Raw genomic sequence first — 21,195 nt, forward strand, 5'->3', positions numbered from 1 at the left:
CTTTTGAACATATTAAAGTTTTATTGATCTCAAACATATTTTCTTGCTTACCAAAGCCCACAAAACACCTATGTACATGTAATGTCTACAGTCAAGAAGGTCGAAGTTTGATAATTTGCTCTTATCACTCTTTCTAGATAAACACTCCTTTAATATCAGCAAAAATAAAAACATACTGATTGAAGAAGCATCTGTAGCTCCTGAGATGCTCCTAGAAAATTAGTAGTTATTAGCTATTGCTGAATGATACATTCTAGCGTGATAAAAATGTATATGGTAGGAGAGGTCTATTATAACACATGGGGTAGTACATTTCCAAGAAGATTTTGAGTCAACCAAATGTTTTTTGAAATGGAGTGAAAGTGAAAAGAGGCCCTCCTATAGTGCCTAATATAATTGTGAAAACACGATGTAGGGGGAAATGTAAGAAAACAGAAAGAGACTGCTTAATTCCTTTAAAACAGAAACTGAATTGCTGAGGCAGTTCTTACCACCTTATTTATATATTGGATTGCTCGCAAATCATGATGCCACCCACCAGGAAGCAATGCATCGGGAAGAGTGTGACAGTGTCACAATCCCCAAGAAGGGGAGAGAGGTGCAGCCGAATGACAAAGAGGCACCATCAACTCAAAAAAAAGCAAAAGGTTTTATGGATAAATATTGTATAAAAGCATCACGTGGGAGTCAGAAACTAGTTTCAGAAACTGGGTAGAGACCCCCCCCCCCACAAAAAAAGATGCTTATAACAAAGGACTCACATTCTGTGAACTGAAACTTGGTATTTCTTGAATACCAGAGATTTAGAGATGGCCAACTACCATAGTTGTGAGATAATCAACTAGCTTCTTATCCTCCTCGCCCCCCAAGAAGCAAGCAGAATGAAACAAAACCTGGCCCTGTTTTCTATTTAAAGAATACATTTTTTTCTTTAACACATACTACTGTCTGTGGAAATGTTTGTGAGGGAATACAGACTTCCAGTTTTACTTTGGAATGTAACTTCCAATCAGTCCTTAGTTAACTGTTGTCTTTAGAGAGCCTTCTCCTGCAGAAGAAGCATTAACTACTGAAGTCCAAAGCACACAGTAGCTTTTCCTAAGGTTATAATTATCTATGATTTTAAAAGAAAGAACCTGTATATTTCTTTTTTTTTAATTTAATCAATCAATATTTTTTTATTGAAGTATAGTTGATTTACAATATACATTTCTTTATAAAAATGCTTACTTTGTTCTTCTGGGTCTTAAAATGGGAGAGGGGACAGGAAGGAGAGGCTGGAAACTGTACTGCAAAGCCCTCACGGCCACCTCCTTTTCCACCCTTGAGGAGAGAGGTATCTTTAGGGGGTTTCATTTACTGTCACGGTTACTCAGGTGAAAGGGGCTAGTTTTCAACATGCCTGGGTCATAGGAGCTTACATGAGATTACTGAAAAGTCCAGGCTGTATGTACTGTGGGGATGGAGCGTGGGTACACTTAAAACTTAATGTAGCCATAGTTCACCTCTATAGCTCAATCTCCATTTCCCCTCAAAATATGATCAGATAGCCCTTCGAACAAAGCTGCATTCACTCTTTGAGATGCAAAGAACAGTATAACAAGGCCTAACAACATAATGGATTCCGGTTATGCCAGAAAGAGTTCTGACTCAGAACCAGTTGCCTCAAACAAGTAAAGCATCTTTTTAAAACACTGGGGAAAGACACAGGGGAGGCAGTTTCATATACCATACTGAAGTGCAGTAGAGCAAGGTCGGTTAAGCACTCTATCCTGAGACACACACCTTTCATTTTCAATTGTTTTCAAATAAAAAGAGAGAAATCCCCTTTTCAAGTTGGATTGTTTAAATGCACCTACAGCTACTCTTGTCTAGCAAAGGCTAGGCAAGCTCTCCCTACTGATGCATTTCAAAAAAGGTTCAACTGGCAAAAGAAAGGAAGTGCAAAGGGTTTTCGACAAAAGAGGACTAGAGGGAACACATTTTCCTTTCACAGAAATACTGTTCTAGAAAATCAGATGAGGTAGCAACTCAAACCAGGAATGTGTACATATTGGTGAGACAAACAGGGAATTTGGAAAACTTCAACTTCAGACATTCAACTACATAAAATGATTAGCTTAAAAATTGGGGTGGGGGGATAAATTTGGAGTTTGGGATTAACAGATACACACTACTATATATTAAATAGATAAACAAGGACCTACTGTATAGCACAGGGAACTACATAGTCCATATCTTGTAATAACCTATAATGGAAAAGAATCTGAAAAAGAACACATATATATGTGTAATTGAATCTCTTTGCTGTACACCTGAAACTAACACAACATTGTAAATCAACTATATTTCAATTAATAAATTAAAAAATAAATTGGGGTCGGAGTTACGTTATAAAAATGGGAGACTAAACGCTTAAACAAAACAAGGTATTCTGATTTTCAGATTACAGCACAGCCTAACCCAGTATGCGGTTCTTCTACCACAGAACCATAAAGGTCTGTAAAGAACCCCTGGGACCCTGTCCCACCCTCAGCAGGGCTATGCCTGCAACTCCCTAGACCTATAGCCATACATCCTGCTTAGCGATGCTCTAAGTAATTCCTAGGCAGCCCTCTCCAGGGCTCAGCAAATGTAAAAGACTAAATCAAAATCAGGACCTCTAAAATATCTCCTCTGATGAAGAGATATTTTATTTTTTATATATAATGTACATTTAGAGTAGATTCCAATACTGGTTCAAACAAATAAAAGCATTATCGTATCCATAGTTAATTGCACATTTAAAAGGATAATTATTTTTTCCTTCCCAAATGAATCATGCCATCATCTTCTGAGCTACTATGAAATAGTATATAAAGCCAATTGTTGATTTAGATGACAATCAGGTATTCTAAGTTTAGGTTATAATGTGTTTCTAATACCATTATAACAAAGGCATAACTGCTTTCTTAAACTAAGATCTTTTTTTCCCATGTTTTTCTAACTAGTCAAGATATCATATACTTTATAGATTGTTCATGTGTGAAGGGAGTGACTGAAGGACTGAGGCTTGATTAGACATAAAGAAGAAAAATAGAATTTTTCATATATTAAAATATGTGAAAAAAAATGAAATATACATGCTATATGCTGCACATGGTCCTGTGTGAGTGGATACACACACACACACACACACACACATACATACATACATACATATGCAGCAAGAGCCATTATTTCTTACAGAAAAGACACACACAGAGGCAGAGAGGCTGACGGTTAGTAACCCCTTAAGTAGGCTAATGGTGCTGAGTTAACAGACAACAATACTATGATTAGGGTGTGTCACCCTGCTCAGCACACTGTGGGCAATCAATAAACACTTGCAGAATTAAATTAAAAATCACTGAAAGGTTTTCATCCATAATAAGCCTTTCACACATTTAGCGTAACAATAGATTTTGCCCTGATTCTGAAGCAGCCCTGGGGCTCAGGGATTCAATGTGGGTGGAACAAATATAATATTCAAAGAAAAAGAAGTCATTAGAGACTCAGCTGGGTCCAGTGCAGCTTATTGGTTCTATGAAGCTGTTAGGTGTAATTACTGATGTGAATCTAAATGCATTTGACTGAGAACACAGCCAAGTTAATTGCAATGTTGGTATATAACAGCTGTTATTCATTTGACACTTTTGTAATAAGAATTAGAATACTGAAATATGGAACCGAAGCATGTTTCTAATAAATGATTAGGCCATCTACAACGTGTTTTGGTCATTTCTTATGTAGTCAATTTGATTGTTTTCACCCACCTGCTCCAATATTTTCATGGTTTTCTGGCTAGTGAAGTTACATAAGGCATACACGGCAACAAGCACATACTGTAGAGAAAAGCCAAATTTGTAACTGCCAGCAGTACTCATCTTCTACATAAGAACTGACGAAATCTTGTTAAATGCTCAACACACTGAAGACAGTTCTTAGAGTTTTTGCAAATCGGAGTTTCTGCATTTAGAATGTAAGAACTCTTAATGAGATCTAAAGTGTATTACCTATCCTGTTTTGCATATTTATTTTTGTCTCCCATTTAAAAGAGTACTTTTAGTTGGTGTAGAAATTTGTTTTACTGCTAAGGCAGACAGAATCAGAGTTTAGCACTTATTTCCAGTGAACTGATGCCAGAAATGTAATTATTCTACCATGAGGTCAGAAGAAAATTACTAGTGATAAGTGGCTCAAATAGACTACTGGAAAAATAACTAGAACTTTCGATTAATCTAGAGTGTATTCTGGAATTAGAACAGATGAAGCCCACTCTCCAACACTTGTTTGCAATGATCACTCATGCCCTGAATACAGGTCCAGAGACAATAACAAAGTTCTATTGATTTACCAATGATCTATATATATATTGTGGGCTGACTGTATGTACAAACCTATATTTAAACCTATATTTAAACACTATGTGTGGCACATTTTCACCTGTGTAAAATGTGAAGCCAAAAATACTGGGGGTTAGGGGAAAGTATTTGGGTGAGTCAGAGGAGGGTTGTGCACTGAGTTCAGAAAGATTATGAATGATAAAGACTGATGCCCAAATGGCTTTCTTATAATTACAAAATCAGATTAGTCAAAACACCTCTTCCCCTAGGCATTTCTAGTCAACTAAGATTTTATTGTAGTGATTATTGCTATTAATCGTTTTCCATGATATGTTCACTGAAATAACTATTATTATTAAGGGGATAACAACATTTAACACTTATTAAGTGCTAACCGTGTACCAAGCAACTGCTAAGAGATTTGTACGTATTGTCTCATTTCATTCTTATGAAAATCCTTGGGAGGTGGATGCCATTCTTTCCTCTGTTTTATAGGCAAGGAAGCTGAGGGTCAGAGGGGTTAGGTGAATTGCTCAACACACACACTCACACACCACATATTTCCACTGAAAATAACAAACCTAGAGAACAAAGAGAAAAAGTTCTAATTTTGAATAAACAGATTTCTTGAAATGTTTGCTGATATAGGGAGCAAGGCAATTTAAATAAATGGAATATCAACCAGATAGTCTTTTATTTCTTCATAAATAGGGCTTATTAGGTCAATATTTAGTTTTGCATTAGCATCTATGAGCTGCTCACTATCATTTGTAAAATATGCCGGAATGGTGGTACCCATTTTGTCTCAGGAATTTATATAGGGGTAGACAAAAAGTTCGGTCGGGTTTTTCCGTAACATCTTACAGAAAAACCTGACCGAACTTTTTGGCCAACCCTATATTATCGGGGGCGCTTTAATACTACTTGGGATCAATTCCGTTATTTATGGGTATTCAAATCTATACTACTGGCTACCATAATTTAATGCCTGGGGTATGACATTAGGAAACATAATTTTGATCTATTCAGATTAAAATAATGTAATGTGAAATGAATTAATTCACTTATAAGATGTAATTATTTTAAAACTTGGAAAACAGAAAAATAAAATTGCTATTCACCACTAATGACAGAGCTTAAATGTTTAGGTTTATTGGTTAAAATTTGCTTATTCACTCTCAGAAGACTGATTTATCATCAAATCTGACTCAGGTAGCTGTCTTTACCATCATACTAGAAGTAAATAGGCAATTCTAATTTCCATAAAATCTTATATAAGGAGGAGCAAAACTGTTCCTGATTAAATAATATTTGCATAAGAATCACATTTGGAGTTTCCAATTTCAAAACACCCTTTTTTTTTTTTACATCTTTATTGGAGTATAATTGCTTTACAATGGTGTGTTAGTTTCTGCTTTATAACAAAGTGAATCTGTTATACATATACATATGTTCCCATATCTCTTCCCTCTTGCGTCTCCCTCCCTCCCACCCTCCCTATCCCACCCCTCCAGGCGGTCACAAAGCACCGAGCTGATCTCCCTGTGCTATGCGGCTGCTTCCCACTAGCTATCTACCTTACGTTTGGTAGTGTATACATGTCCATGCCTCTCTCTTGCTTTGTCACACCTTACCCTTCCCCCTCCCCATATCTCAAAACACCCTTTTTTAAATGCACTTCTTTTTATTGCTTCCTCCAAGTCCTTGCAATTAATTTGCTGACTTCCAGAAACATGAAAAGAGATTTATTCACCAATATTACAAATATTCAGTAAGCTTTCTTACTTTACCTACAGAATTAATTAATTTATTTTTCGTGATCCCTAAGTTAATTATCATCTATATTAATATAATCAAAGGTTGGAGAACATAGATTATGCCAAGTACTTTGCACAGTTTACATACTATTACACACATTTTAGAGTACATTTATTGATTTAGCATACTTTTGCTGCATTTAAATTAGCTTTCTCAATTTTACATTTAAATAAATGGTGTATTACTGTGCATGCTTTAATTATAATTATTTGGGAAATGGTGCAATAAATGTTGGTTGGATGAATGAAATAACCTAATATGTCAAAAAATATTAATACATAGTTATATATTGATGAAACCTTGCTGTTCTTAAAAAAAGTCTAGGCCATCAGTAAATGCACTGCTTCCAACTCCCACTGCCTTTTTTTCCATCTCTTTTATGAAATTTTTCTTTCCTGTTACCACCTTCTTAAACTGCCACAGGTTGAAACTCCTTTGAAGAGAGCATTAGCTATGAGCTAACTCCTTTTTTTTTTTCTTTTTTCACCTTTCACTGTTCTTTTCCAGCTACATCTACCTTGTGTTCACCTTTCCTTTCTTGTATTGTGTCTCACTACCTGGGTGATCCCTGAACAAATTCCTATAATCAATTTGGCTCTCCTACCTCATCGCATCACAACCTCCCATCTGACTTGGAAGGCTCTTCACAGTCTTTCCAACAGTCTTCCTACTTTTCCAACAGTTTCCCAGTTCAAACCCTCCTCTGCCAACGACGACAACGAGGACAATGACAATATGAGAAAATATTTACTGAACATTGAACTATTCATCAGAGACCAATGACATCAACATGTAATGGATAGACTAGAGTATTAGTAACACCAGTCTCTGTGGGTTACCTCATTTAACCCTCACAATAACAAGGGAACGTTTTACTATTCCATTTTATAGAGCAGGAACTTATGGCACAGAGAGATGAAATACCTTGTCAGAGATTATATGGCTACTCAGTTGTAGATCTGAGACCTGAACTTAGGACCTGTCCTTGTCATCATTTTGATGTACTTCCCTGTGGGTCACTGAACAGATCCTCTGTGAGGCCTGTTGCCTTCCGTGCTGACGTGCACCACTGCTGACGTTAGTCCCATTTACTTGAATAGTCTCGCCCCTGCTTTAGCTAAATATTACCCATCCTTCAGCATCTAGTTCAACGGATACATTCAGAGACCATATTTAGCCTTCTCCACGAAGCCTTACGTCATTTTACCAGATCTCATTGATCTCCCATTTTAGATAGTTCGAAATGATCTCTATTATTTATCGGTACACTGTTTGCTGGTTCAGCTTTATTACATCTGAAGAGTAGCAGAATATGTCACCCAAAGATATGCCACTTTGGCATAAGGATTATTTCGAGCTGAAGGTAAGTGAGAAGAAGCAGATAGCAGAAAAGCTCTCGGCCCTCTAGCTATTTCCTTAAAAGCAGGATATAAATTTGTAAAGGTGTCCCTCATTTTGAGTAAAGCAGATTGCCCTCTGTAATGTAGGTGGGCCTCATCTAATCAGCTGAAGGTCTGAATAGATCAAAAAACTGATCTCCCCTGAGCAAGAGGGAATTCTACCAGCAGACTCCCCTTGGACTTGAACTGCAACATTGGTTCTTCCCTGGGTCTCCAGGCTGCCATCCTACCCTGCAGATTTTGGACTTGCCAGCTTCCATAATCATGCAAGCCAATTCCTTAAGATAGACCTGTCTCTGCATATCCACAACCTAGAGAATCTAATACACCTCCTACTGGTGACTTCTGTAACCTCACTACCACTGCATTAGTTCAGGCCACCATCATCTCTTGTCAGGACAATGATAACCTCTTAACCTCTGTTGTCTCAGGCTGTTCCCTTTCCAGTCCATTCTCTATGCTTCTGTCAAAATGATCTTTCTAAGAAAAAAGCATATCACTTTCCCATTTAGAAACATTCATAGGTTTCCCACAGCTCTCAGGGTAAGACCCTTAGCATAGCCAAGTGAATGCACAGTCTGTCCTGTACCTCTTCCAGCCTCTTCTCTCAGTACTCCTTCATGCACGTAAGGGAACTAACATTCAGCACAGTTCTACTGACTCCATCACCTATTAAGCGAGAACTTCCTACAAATACTGTGCTCTAGTACTTTTCCTAATTGAGTGAGATATGTCCCACCCAATCCAAGGAGACAGAAAATAATCAAGTTCGGGGAAAGACCTCGCCTTTAACATGGATTTTATGGCGTGGGCATGAATCAGCAAAGAAACACTGGAGTGAAAAACACCTCAATCTCCACACCTTCAGTATTACAGGTGGGTACCTTGAAGTGTGTGTGTATGTGAGTGTATGTGTGAGTGTGTGTGTGTTTGTATTTGCAAGACCCAAATGTTGCACTGAGATTCTGCCTCACTTATAAAATTGAAGATGTCGGCACATCTGTGTAGTGGCTTACAAGTACTGTCGTGCTCCATTTTCCCCCGAGTAAATCATAGCCATTTATTAAAAAAAAAAAAAAAAAAAATATATATATATATATATATTCTTTTTCATATTCTTTTCCATTATGGTTTTTAATAGGCTACTGAATATAGCTCCCTGTGCTATACAGTAGGACCTTGTTGTATCCCTTCTATATACTTTTCTCATCTTTTAAAATTATATTTATTTCCTGGGTAAAAAGATAAACTGCAGTCAATTCCTGAAAAATTTTATGTATTTTAGAGATATGAAGAAGAATGGTATAGATATTATTTCAGAAGATTCGCCATTAAGAGACATTACTACAGAGTAACTGACTATGATTAACAATATGTAATAATAATTAATAATTAACTTTGGCCACAGACTACCTAGGCTCAGATCTTGGTTCTACCTCTTACTATTTTTGTTAACTTGGGCAACTCACTTAACTTCTCTGTGTCTGTTTCCTCATCTAAAAACGAGATAGTAGCACCCTCCTACTAGGGTTTTATGAGGATTAAATATGTTCAAATGCATAAAATTCCTAGAACAGTTCTTAGTACACAGTAAGTACTATATGTTAGCTGTTGCTGTTGTTGTTATTGTTATTATTATTTGACAATGGCATTTATAAGTGCAAAGATTCTATTGCCAGACTACTTAGATTTTACTCTTGCTGCTAATACTTCCATTTGTGTGACCTTGGCAAGTTCCTTAATTTCTATGAGCTTCAGTTTCCTCATCTGTAAAATGAGATAATAATAGTACCTACCTCACAGAGATGTTATGAAGATTAACTTACTTAAAATATGGCACACAGTCAACATTATACAGTGCTTGCAATTTTTAATATCATTATACTTAGAAATAGGTGGTCCATATTAATCATATTATCTTGCATCTTGTTCAGATTTTGTTTTGTTTTTCAATTCTCTAACCCTCAGTGGCAAAGGCTATGCTTTTGCATTCTTAAGTTGCAGCTACCTGGTGCTGATCACTTTCTTTCCTTACCCTCTCTTCTTTAAAAAGAAAACCAAACCAAACCAAACCAAAAAAATCCACCTTTACTATACAGTCATTCTTGCTAACCAAGAAAACAACTTACTTTATACTATGTGGATATATCAGTATTTTGTTTGTAGGCTCACAGCTGGACAAGGTGCTTCTCCCTATTTTTTTTGCAACTTATAACAGTGCTGTCAATATCCATTATGACTTGAAATGTTCAAGCCCCCAAGAGAGGCGTGTTAATTATTACTGTACTGTCAACAGACATGTGTCAACAAAATAAAATTAGAGCCATAAGGCTCATCTCCTCAGACCAGTGTTTCTCTTTTCATCTCACTCTCTTCTTCTCTTACCACTGTCTCATCCAGAACATAATATGATTTGGTAAAATAAATGAAGAAAAAAAGAGTGTTGCAACAACATATTACCTTGCATTGATTATCTGAAAGCCTGTGTTCAGTGCAGGATGAAAAGAAATACAGATAATAACATGAAAGACATTTGATACAAGTAACTAATAATATTGTGAATTTCCTACCAAAACCATTATTCACTTTATAATTCAAAATTATCAATAATTAAGTGCAATTATTTTGCACTTCATACCTCTTTCTTAAAAAACGGAAGCACTTCATACCTTTGTTTATATCAATGAGTTGTTTCTTTTTCTTCTGGCGTTCTAACTTTTCTTGTTCAGCTTTCTCTTTTGCAAGCTTTGCCCTCCTAGTCTTCTCTTCCATTTCTTTTCTCTTGTTGTTTTCTTTCACTGCTTCCTGTACAAATAAACAAAGTTAAACAAAAATTATTCCATTACGTATATATTGGAGGAGTTGTACAACATTAAAATTCTATACACACAAGTGTGGGTGCTCAGAGATGGAAAAGTATTACAGCAGCTTTGAGGTACATTCATATACATTTTTTTTTTTTTTTTTGCGGTACGTGGGCCTCTCACTATTGTGGCCTCTCCCACTGTGGAGCACAGGCTCCAGACGCGCAGGCCCAGCAGCCACGGCTCATGGGCCCAGCCGCTCCGCGGCACGCGGGATCCTCCTGGACCAGGACACGAACCCACGTTCCCTGCATCAGCAGGCGGACTCCCAACCACTGCGCCACCAGGGAAGCCCCCATATACTTTTGAGAGAAAGAAATAATCGTAAGATAATTCTTCTTGAAAAAAAATTATATGTAACTCAGGCTTTAACTGCTATTACTTGGGGTGCTAGAAAATTCGAAACATGGGGTGCTAGAAAATTCGAAACATGAATGTTCACAGATTTTTTAACAATAAATATATTGTCTCTGTGGTAGAAACATGAAATAGTTTTGATACATAAGAAAAAGTTTAGGGCTTCCCTGGTGGCGCAGTGGTTGAGAGTCCGCCTGCCGATGCAGGGGACACGGGTTCGTGCCCCGGTCCAGGAAGATCCCGCATGCTGCAGAGCGGCTGGGCCCGTGAGCCATGGTCGCTGAGCCTGCGTGACCGGAGCCTGTGCTCCGCAACGGGAGAGGCCACAACAGTGAGAGGCCCGCGTACCGCAAAAAAAAAAAAAAAAAAAAAGAAAAAGTTTAATAGGAAAATATGGCTTAGCAGGTATTGTACCACTCTATTTTACATTTTCCCCTTATCTGAAAAATGTTTTTTTTTAACTATGTGATAAGATTTTTGTAAGAAAAATGAGATACATTTATAAAATACTTAGAACACCTTGTCTATGACAATGATAGTGGTGGGTGGGTGTGGTGGAGGTGGTCACCATTCCATCTATATTATTACAGGAAAGAAACACCTGCACGTTTAATAGCTTTTTACATGCCAAGATCTTTAAGAGTGCTGAAGCATATTTCAAGCTGTTGTCTATTTTATTTCGGATAGATTATCTGTGGAACTCAAGGTAATCAGTACATTCCAGTAGATCGTATGGGAGAACGCTGGAGTAAATTGTTCTGCTGGACTAATAGTATTTTAGATAATAGTCATTTTAGAGAAATCACTAATGCAGAGACACACCGACTGCAAGTTCCTTCCATTAAGTTGTTCTGGATTTTTTTCCTCTTATGATTCATCAGACATACTTCACAGCATGTACCAACTATCTCACAAAAGCTATTTTGTTCCAGAAATCCTAAAGAAAAGGATTCAATAACAAGAATACATCTACAAGCCTTGGCCTGGAGGTATCTATATTGAAATATTTTTTCTTCGTATTAAAAGGTAATAGTAGTTTTTAAAAGCCTTGAAAACACTTTCAAAAAAATTCTCTTGACTTGCAAGAATTATTGGTACCTCCCCCTTCTCCTGCCCCTGTAACACTAGTACATCTAACATTAGGCTAAGAGCACAAAATAATCTGGCTCCTGCAGACAAACTCAAAGACTACCACTTAAAATAAATTTGAATAATAGAGTCATAACTTTAGAACAGGGTTTCTCAGCTTCAGCACTACTGTCATTTGGGGCAAGACAATTCTTTGTTGTGGGAGCACCCTGTGTCTTGTAAGATATTTAGCAGCACTCCTGACCTCTACTGACTAGATGCCAGTAGCACCCCTCCCCGGTTCTGACAACCAAAATTGTCTCCAGAGATTGCCAAATGTTACCCAGGTTGAGAACCGCTAACATAGGGGGTTTCATAGAGATTAATTTATTCACCCCAAGTTGCAAATCGTCTGCTCTGCTGAATCCAGCTTCTTTTTGCAGATGTGGAAACTGGGTTCTGAATGAGTTTAAATACTTGCCTAAGGTCACACATTTATGTAATTGCAAAGTTGGGAAAATAACTCATGTCTCTCTTCTCAGGGTTTAGTGTTTGTTTTATTCTTCATGGAAGAAAGACAATGTGGATGACACCAAAAGCACAAACAACCAAAGGGAAAAAATAGATAAATAAGACTTCATAAAAACCAAAAACTTTTATCCATCAAAGGACACTGCCAAGGGAATTCCCTGGGGGTCCAGTGGTTAGGACGCGGCACTCTCACTGCCAGAGCCCAGGTTCGATCCCTGGTTGGGGAACTAAGGTCCAGCAAGCTGTGTGGGGTGGCCAAAAGGGAGGAAAAAATAAAAACAAAAAAGAACACTGTCAAGAGAGTGAAGAGATAACCCACAGAATGGGAGAAAATATCAGCAAATCATATATCTGATAAGAATATATAAAAACTCTTACTACTCAACAATAAAATGATAAATAACCCAACTAAAAATGGGCAAACAATTTAAATAGATATTTCTGCAAAGAAGATAAAGAGCCAATAAGTATTTGAAAAGATGTTCAACATCATTAATCACTAGGGAACTGCAAATCAAAACCACAGTTCACTTCATGAACACTAGGATGGCTATAGTAAAAAACAACAAAACAGATCATAATAAATGAAGAATTGGAGAAATTGGAATGCTTTGTATTGCTGGTGTGAATGTAGAATAATGAGTCATCCTGGAAAGCTGTCTGAGTTCCTCAAAATGCTAAACATAGAGTTATAATATGACACAACAATTCCACTCCTAGGTATATATCCAAGACAAAAGAAAGCACGTGTTCACACAAAAACTTGTACAAGAATGTTCATTAGCAGCATCATTTCTAATAGCCAATAAGTGGAAACAACCCAAATGTCCGCCAACTGATAAATGGATAAACAAAATGTGGTACATATATATCCATATGATGGAATATTATTCAAGCATAAAAAGAATAAAGTACTGATACATGCCACAACATGGATGAACCTTAAAATATTACGCTCAGTGAAAGAAGACACAAAAGGCCACATATGGTTATGATTCCATTTATATATAATGTCCAGAATAGGTAAATCCATGGAGACAAAGTAGATTAGTGGTTGCCAGGGGAAGGAGGAGGGGGGAATGCAGAGTGACTGCTAATGAGAATGGGGTTTCTTTCTGGGCATGATGAAAATGTTCTGGAATTATGTAGTGGTGATGGTTGCAGAACCTTGTGAACATACTAAAAACCACTGAATTGTATACTGCACAACAGTGAATTTTATGATATGTAAATTATATCTCAATAAAAAATAATACAATTTTAAAAAGTAGATGTTTGAAAAAGGCAGGATTGAAATAAAATTGTAACTTAGAATAAAAAGACAATGTGCAAAGGCAATACATTCAGGCTCTGATATTAACAAGTTGCATGATCTTTGGTAACATGAGAGAAGGTGAGTAGCAGAGGAGAGAAAGGAGGTTAATGCTTGTGTATATTTTATTATCAGTCAAATCTCTGATCTGGTAAACAATCAACCAACATCTGGGTGTGAGGCAGGAGGTAGATGGCCCACCCCCTGCAACCCAGGGAAAGCAATTGGAGATTCGTTCTCTGTGGACCGATACTCCAAGATGAGAATAGCAGGACAATTGAGAGAGGAGGCTGGGCCCTGCCCAGCTAGAAGATAGGAGACCACATTTTTCTCATTCTCGAAGTCAAGGAAACCTTCCCAACTAGAAAGCTCCTTGGAGGTCAAAAAGGGAGGGGGCGCCACCCCACAGTAAGTGGTGCCAACTACCCACAGGCCTCTTTGGTAGAATCCATCTTGGCTGAGAGACGCGTGCGCACACAGGGGAGGATCCTGAGCCAAACAGGGACTCTGAACCAGGCAAATCAAAAGAACTGGCCATAGGAAGCCCGACCTCAACCTCTGGCCAGGAACCGAAAGCCTGCTTCGAGCCGAGCCGCTGCAGGCCGAGGCCACCTGAGATCAGGTGGACTCTTCCATTATCAATCTAATGGGCTATTTAACTGCTGAGTGCTGTCATTTATTATGAAGATGAAAAAAACTGGTAACTTGCGTTTGTATTCCTTCCTTGTTCTGATAATAACAGCTAGTGTTTAATGGAAATTTATTATGTGCCAGGTGTTTTAAGTAAATAACTTCAAATATTTATAGAAAACCTAGTATTTGTTCTCATTTTACAGATGCTGAAACTTAGGTTGAGGTAGGTTAAGTGAGATGCCCAAGGCTACACAGCTACTTAAGTACCAGAAGCACATATGTTCACTCACATTACCATGATGCCTTCCAAGTAGAGTTGTCAGATAAAAAAAAGGACACTCAGTTAAACTTGAGTTTAGATAAACCGTGAATCATTTTTTTTAGTGTAAGTATATCCTATTCAATACTTGGCATATACTTATACTAATAAATTTCATGCGATATGTGGGACACATTGATACTAAAAATTATTCATTATCCATACAATACTTGGGATATATTTATGTTAAAAAAATCATGTAATATTTGGGACACATTGCTAACAAAAGATTTTTTCATGGTTTATCTAAATTCATATTTAACTGGGCATTCAGTATTTTTATGTGATAAATTTGGGAATCCTATTCCCAAGACTGTTGATTTTTTATAAGCATCCTTTTATAGACTAAGATTATGTAATGAAGACAGTAGAATAATTATAAAAACACAAGAAAGCCCAAATCTAAACTATATTTTGAGAACAGAAATGTTGATATAGATCACTGATAGGCATTATGTGATTCATGGACCTGAATCATACTATTTCTGTAGCATTCTTCACATTTCATTCCTTTTTCTTTCTTAAAAATAGAGTAAAACTAAAAAAATAGTTTATATAAAAATCTGAACTAATGCAATTCAGGGTAGAAGAAAATCAGTCAACAATATCACTAAATCGCTAGTAGAGAAATTTGGCATATGTGAATAGGTTAAATTTCTATATGAAAGGTAGACTTGCAACTGGCACTACTAAAACACCATGAATGTAAATATATAAACAATGAAACAGACCAAGTAAAAGGTTCATCAGTTCACATCTTAAATGTTTTAGGAATAAATTTAACTACAAAACAATCACACAATTTGAAATGGCATGTGCAATCCCAAAGAGACCGAAACAGAAGAAGAAAATAATTTCTGTGGTTTGGCATTAATAGAAATGAATGAACGCACCTACAAAGGCATATATTTTTCAAGCAACACAGACTGTGGAGTAAGATTCAGTTCTGATATCACCAATTCTGTCTTCATGAAGAGGCCTCATTAAGGCCTAAAAAGAACATCCTATTCCCCTTGGTGGTTTCACTCTTTGACTCTGGCTTTAGGAAATTAGGGGTGGGAAACACGTGCCTGTTTACTTCTCTCTCCTTAAGAAATAAATTTAAAAAGAGAAAGGGAAATCTTAACTATGGTTTCATATCAACAACCTTTAGTTTTACTAGAGAGCAAGATAGGAAATTTCAAGACTTTGTTTAACTCTCCCAAAAATGTGAAAGCTGATGCGGAGAGAACCCTTTTGAGGGATGGGATGCATTCTTTTCACCCTAATTCCTATAAAACAAAACCCAAATGATTAAAAGAATAAAAGCAACAGGAGCAAATTTGAGCTCAGAATTTTTTTTAAAAAAACCTTTAAATAATTGACTGTGGTTAACAACACTGTATATTTGTTAAGCCTCACTAAACATTTTAAAATGCTAACTCCTCTACTTCAACATGATTCTCAAGTAAGCGTCAATCATTATTTCTTAGGGCTGGGAATGCCAGCTGATTAGATTCTGTCAATGTACAGAACTGTGTTCTGCTAAAAGGATGCTGCTAATTGAGAAAGTTTTTTGGTAGTAACCTCATACAAGATAAGAAATGTTTACAGAAAAAAAGTCTTAGTTTTACTGGCATATCTATTTTTCAAGAGTCAGGAAAAAGCACAGAAGGAGCAAAATGTAACAAAAATTGTCTCTAGGATTTACTGCAAAATGTATTCACTAACCTCATTTTAAGTCTCTCACTGATTGTAAGACTCTATTGCCTTACTGAAAAGTATGAATAAATTACAAATCTTATTTCCCTTGTTGTGCATAATTAACAAATGAGACCTATGGACTAAAAATGTCATATGCAAAAAAAAAAAAAAGCTTATGTAAATGCTAAGACCTCTCATATATTCCAATTAAGCTTTACGAAATGGATGAAACTTTTTTCGAAAATTCCAAGAGGCTCAGATGCCAGCTTCTTTCATGTCAGGTCTACACAAACCCAGCATCTTCTAACCTTGTGATATTTAAAAACAAAAACCACCTCCCACCAAAACCCTTTCCTTACTCCCATTGCCTTCAATGGCTTTTTATCCCAGTGCTGACTTCAGAAGCACTTTGTGAACACTGTGATCTCACTGGAAGCCAAAGTATATTTGAGGGATGGAGAAGTGGAGCAATTAGGAAGAAAAATGGATCTTGGAGTCACCTTAACCTGGTTTCATATCTAAACTCCCATCACTTATCCTAAAAGCTGTGTGACCTTGAACAAGTTAGTTACTCCATTTCTCTGAGCTTTAGTTTCCACATCTGTAGAATGGAGACACTACTACTGAAATCGCTGGGTTGTTAAATAGATTAAGGGAAATAATGTTTATATAAAACACTGAAGACGATGCCTGGTACAGAGAAATGCTCAATACATGATGGCAGTGATTATTATGTGTAAAAGAAACATCTGAAAGTTTAAACAGTAAGCACATGTTACCTCATGTGTTTTCAATAGTTTATTCTGCACAACCCCCTCCCTCTTTTTTGGAAGACATGAGGATGTGACCCAGGACTAGAAATGTAGCATCTTGACACCATCTACCCTCATAAGCATACTGAACATAATTTATAACTGTACCATATTATTGGCACCTAAGGTAATTTTTAAAATCCATATATATCACCATCACTTGGCACTCATGAAAAGAAAAACTTAGAAATGTATTCTTTTCTCTTTTGAGTTTTGGATCATCCTGGGTACCTGTGTGAATACACTTGTCAAGATTGTGATTCATTTCAGTATCGGAAGCTGTGCTAGAAAAGAGTTACATAACCCTAAAAGAATGTATTGGAAATGTCCTGGTGAACAAATTGGCAACATTGGTGCCAGAGGCACACTGTGATCATGCCCCTGAGTGTTTCTTCATACATCAGGGATATTAGAAGGATTCGCAGATGGTACTGAGTCAAATCATTTGGCAACAATATAAAGAAACCTGGTACGTATTATATTGAAAATCTTTTTATACACTAAATGTGAGTCACCGAGATAATTCTTTAATGAAAACTCAATGAAATAGGTGAAATTCTCTCCACACCTTTTATCTTGAACTGTCCTAGGACCTGATCCTCTTTTAGCTTTAATTCAAACAGTGCTTTTGGAGCTCTTTTTTTCTTTTACCTTCTTTCTGTTTTATGCTAACCTCTTTAGAATTTGAAATTGTTTCTTTTAATCACCTCTTTTAAAGTAACATAGAACACTTAAAATTTAAATCAAAGAAGAGCTGACTTGGATACTGTACATTTCTATCTTTCTTAGATAGGTATGATGATTCTACGGCTCCATTTTTTAATGCATCTTGTTGATAAGATTTCTAAAGTTTCCTGACCCAGAAATTTTATTCCCAGAGTAAAAATAATGGGAAAGAGGCCTATTTATTTTGTTCCTCTCAAATCAGGACCCATAATCCAAACACTCTGAGTAGAGCAGCATACCCTTGTGAACACAGGATGGCCTTTAGGAGCTGAGAGATCCGGTTTAAATCCTAGCTGCCTAGCGACCATCATGCTTTATCACTTTGGGTCACTCACTTAACTGTGTTAAGCCTGCTCTGCTGATCTACGAAATAACTGTACTTCACAGTGTCGGTTTGTGATTTAATGTGATATTGCATCGAAAGCAATTAAGCACAGTGCCTGGCACATAGAAGAAGTATGCAGTAAATGGGCTGGTTATTATTATTATATAATTCCACAGTTGGGCAGTACCAATTCAGGATCTGTACTCCATTTCCTCTAGCCCAGGAGCAGGCTCACATATGCTCATGTGCACTGGGGAGAAGGAAGACTCCTTTTTGATATGGAAATCGTGCAATATCAGTTAAAACTATGAAGAAATGAAACACACAATCTCTCTCACACCCCAAACCTTTGAACAGATGACAGAAGTTGCCTTCTTGAGCCATGAGAAAAAAGATATAGATAAAATGAACGATAATTTTTTGGGGAAAATTCTGGGGTTTATATACTGTATTTGACAAATCTAAGAAACAAAAACATCATAGAACATTTTGCTATGTAGACTAATAATGAAATACATGCATTGTCTTACTTAAGGTTCAACACACCTTATGAGATTGTGGCAAAAACAGAGGGATGAGGTTTCCTGGGGAAGGCAGTGGATTTTTTTTTTTTTTTTTTTGCTGTTATTGTTTGTTGTTTAACATCTGGAGTTAGTTCTGTCATCACCCTGAGAAAATGAAGCACATACTCTAGTGCCATTTGATGTGGAAATAAGAAGTTTGCTTTTCTTTCTTTTGTGAGTATTTATCTCAGAATGTCATTCACTTGGTCTGCTTAAAGGAGAATTAGTCTACACTCAGTCTTCTACCCCAGGCCTCACGAAACTTTCTTAAACTTTCCCCACCTGACCCATAGGAGGCTGCTGGTCCTACTGGAAAACCATCTACTGTAGGATTTCAAAGAGAAGAGAAGATGAACATTATAACCTTTTTGCTGGTTGGGGTTCTCATTTAATTCCAGGCATAACAGGAGGCAAAAAAGGTAGTGATGGAAAGGTGGTCCAGACCAGTGAAGTAGGGTTAGAGCAGCAATGTCCTTTCCTTGTCCCAGAGATGTGCTGAGCATGACGACGAAAAGGAAAGGCAATCCTATGTATGATGCCTTTTCATCATTTTCCAAAAAAATTTTCTTTAACAAAATTCTCCTTCCTTCCCATTTACTCTGCTTCATATAGGTAGATACCTACCACATTCTTTGCTTGAATTGTTCTGGCTGCTAGACATTTCTGCAATTTGCTGCACTTGCCTGTAACCAAGGGTAAGGGTTACTGGGAAACACAGATCCCAATACATGTTACCACTACTGATGTGTAACTTGGGCCGAGGTCCCTATTTGTTAGTACAAGTGAGTGAAAATCCTAAAGAATACCAAAGGTCATAGTAAATCTGGACTCATCTACTCTTCCAGGTCTTTGTCAGTCCCATTTGAGAATGATCATGGCAGGTTACAAATGGGAAGAGACAATGTGAGTCGAGATGAATTTTTCAGTATTTGAACAAAGAACTGAACTACCAGATGATTAGAGAAAAACCTACATAAGATGGTAGCAGTGATTTGGGCACAAATTTGGGCTTTCCATTAAAAAAAAGGAAAGAATCCTACCCTTTAATTAACATCAAACAACTTTAGATGTTCCTTTTCTCTAGTTTCACTGTGTTTAGAGGGCATGTTGGATTGAAGGAGTCATGACAAATGCTCAGGGCAAAGAATTTTCAGCTGAAGCAACCACACTGAGAGTCAGTACCTTTGAAGACTCTATCAGCACCGTAATACTGCTAAACTTTTTTCTTTCCCAGATATTTCCACTTATTATGGTGCAAGCGACCTATAAAATTCCTCTTATGGAAGATCTCATGAATACTTCATCAACCAGTCAACTGTGATTGTAACTGAGAAGTCTAACTTTCTCACTGGGGTAATTGAAACCTTGATTAGCTTGCTCGAGTGCTTAGGTGTCTCAGTAATAGACACCGAACATATGTACTGATACTGTAGTTAGATGGAGATTTAAGTTGTGCTCACTAACCTAAGTAACTCTGGTATGAATCACAGAGATATAGGCTACATAACCAAATCAAACAAAATAGATATTTTCTGCCCTCTTAGATTCCAAAGATGCTATGTTCCTTCCTTCCTCGACTACACTGCCCTCTCCCACCCTTAATTTTTACCTTCCCCTAAAGCTCTGTCCTCAGCTCATTCCCCCTCCTTCCTTCCTCCTCCTTTCTCTCAGTCTGTTTGTCAGAGAATCCATCTATTCCTACTCAGAGTTGAAGAAAAAAAGCCCTTCCAACAGCCTACAAGGCCTGACATGATCTGGTCCCCCCACTACCTGTTCTGGGTCATTCTGTTCTATCCCCGCTGGTCAACTTCCCTCAGAGACTTTCCACTTGTGTTCTCTCTGCTCTCAGACGGGGCTACCGAGTCTCTGCTTCAATGTCTCCTAATCAGTGAGGACTTCCCTGACCACCTTACATAAAATAATCCCTAATGAACTTCCTAGCTCCATTCTTCCCTACTGTAGTCTTCCTAACATAGAAGGTCAAAACCTAGTTAAACTTCAGATACGCTTCTCGTTTTCTAAGAACTGGAAGCTGGAGTTTGTCGATTTACATAATAATAGTTTTCAGCCTGGGAATTCTCAAAACATGAAATTACCAAGAACCTCTCTATACATAATTCCCTACACATCTCATATTTCTTTATTGTGGAAAATCTGAGTGGCCTTGAAATAAGCATCATCCACCTTCGAATGGTGGGTTTCTTTTCTAATCATCCAAAGGTTGTGGTTCACTGACCTCTACATTTATTTTCTTAAAAATGCCAATGCTTAGTGTTTCTGAGGGCTGAAATCCATGACATTTGTCACAGGGACATAGCGCCACACTCTGCAGTGAAAGTTCACTTGTGTAGAGATGAGTGTGTACATAGAACCTCCAACGTTAAAAGAAAAAGATGTTTTCTAACTTTGAAAAGGAGATC

The 21,195-nt window shown here is 37.2% G+C and overlaps 1 protein-coding gene across 1 annotated transcript in view; it reads right to left on the reverse strand.

The window, feature by feature from the left end:
- The window catches only part of DIAPH2 (diaphanous related formin 2), a 786,790-nt gene that overhangs the window by 81,375 nt on the left and 684,220 nt on the right, over positions 1–21,195 (reverse strand). The window contains exon 26 of the mRNA XM_060138052.1: positions 10,252–10,387. Coding sequence (XP_059994035.1) covers positions 10,252–10,387 — 136 coding nt within the window. The remainder of the gene's footprint in view (positions 1–10,251; positions 10,388–21,195) is intronic.

This window comes from Lagenorhynchus albirostris, chromosome X (assembly GCF_949774975.1).
Source record: "Lagenorhynchus albirostris chromosome X, mLagAlb1.1, whole genome shotgun sequence".
NCBI lineage: Eukaryota > Metazoa > Chordata > Mammalia > Artiodactyla > Delphinidae > Lagenorhynchus > Lagenorhynchus albirostris.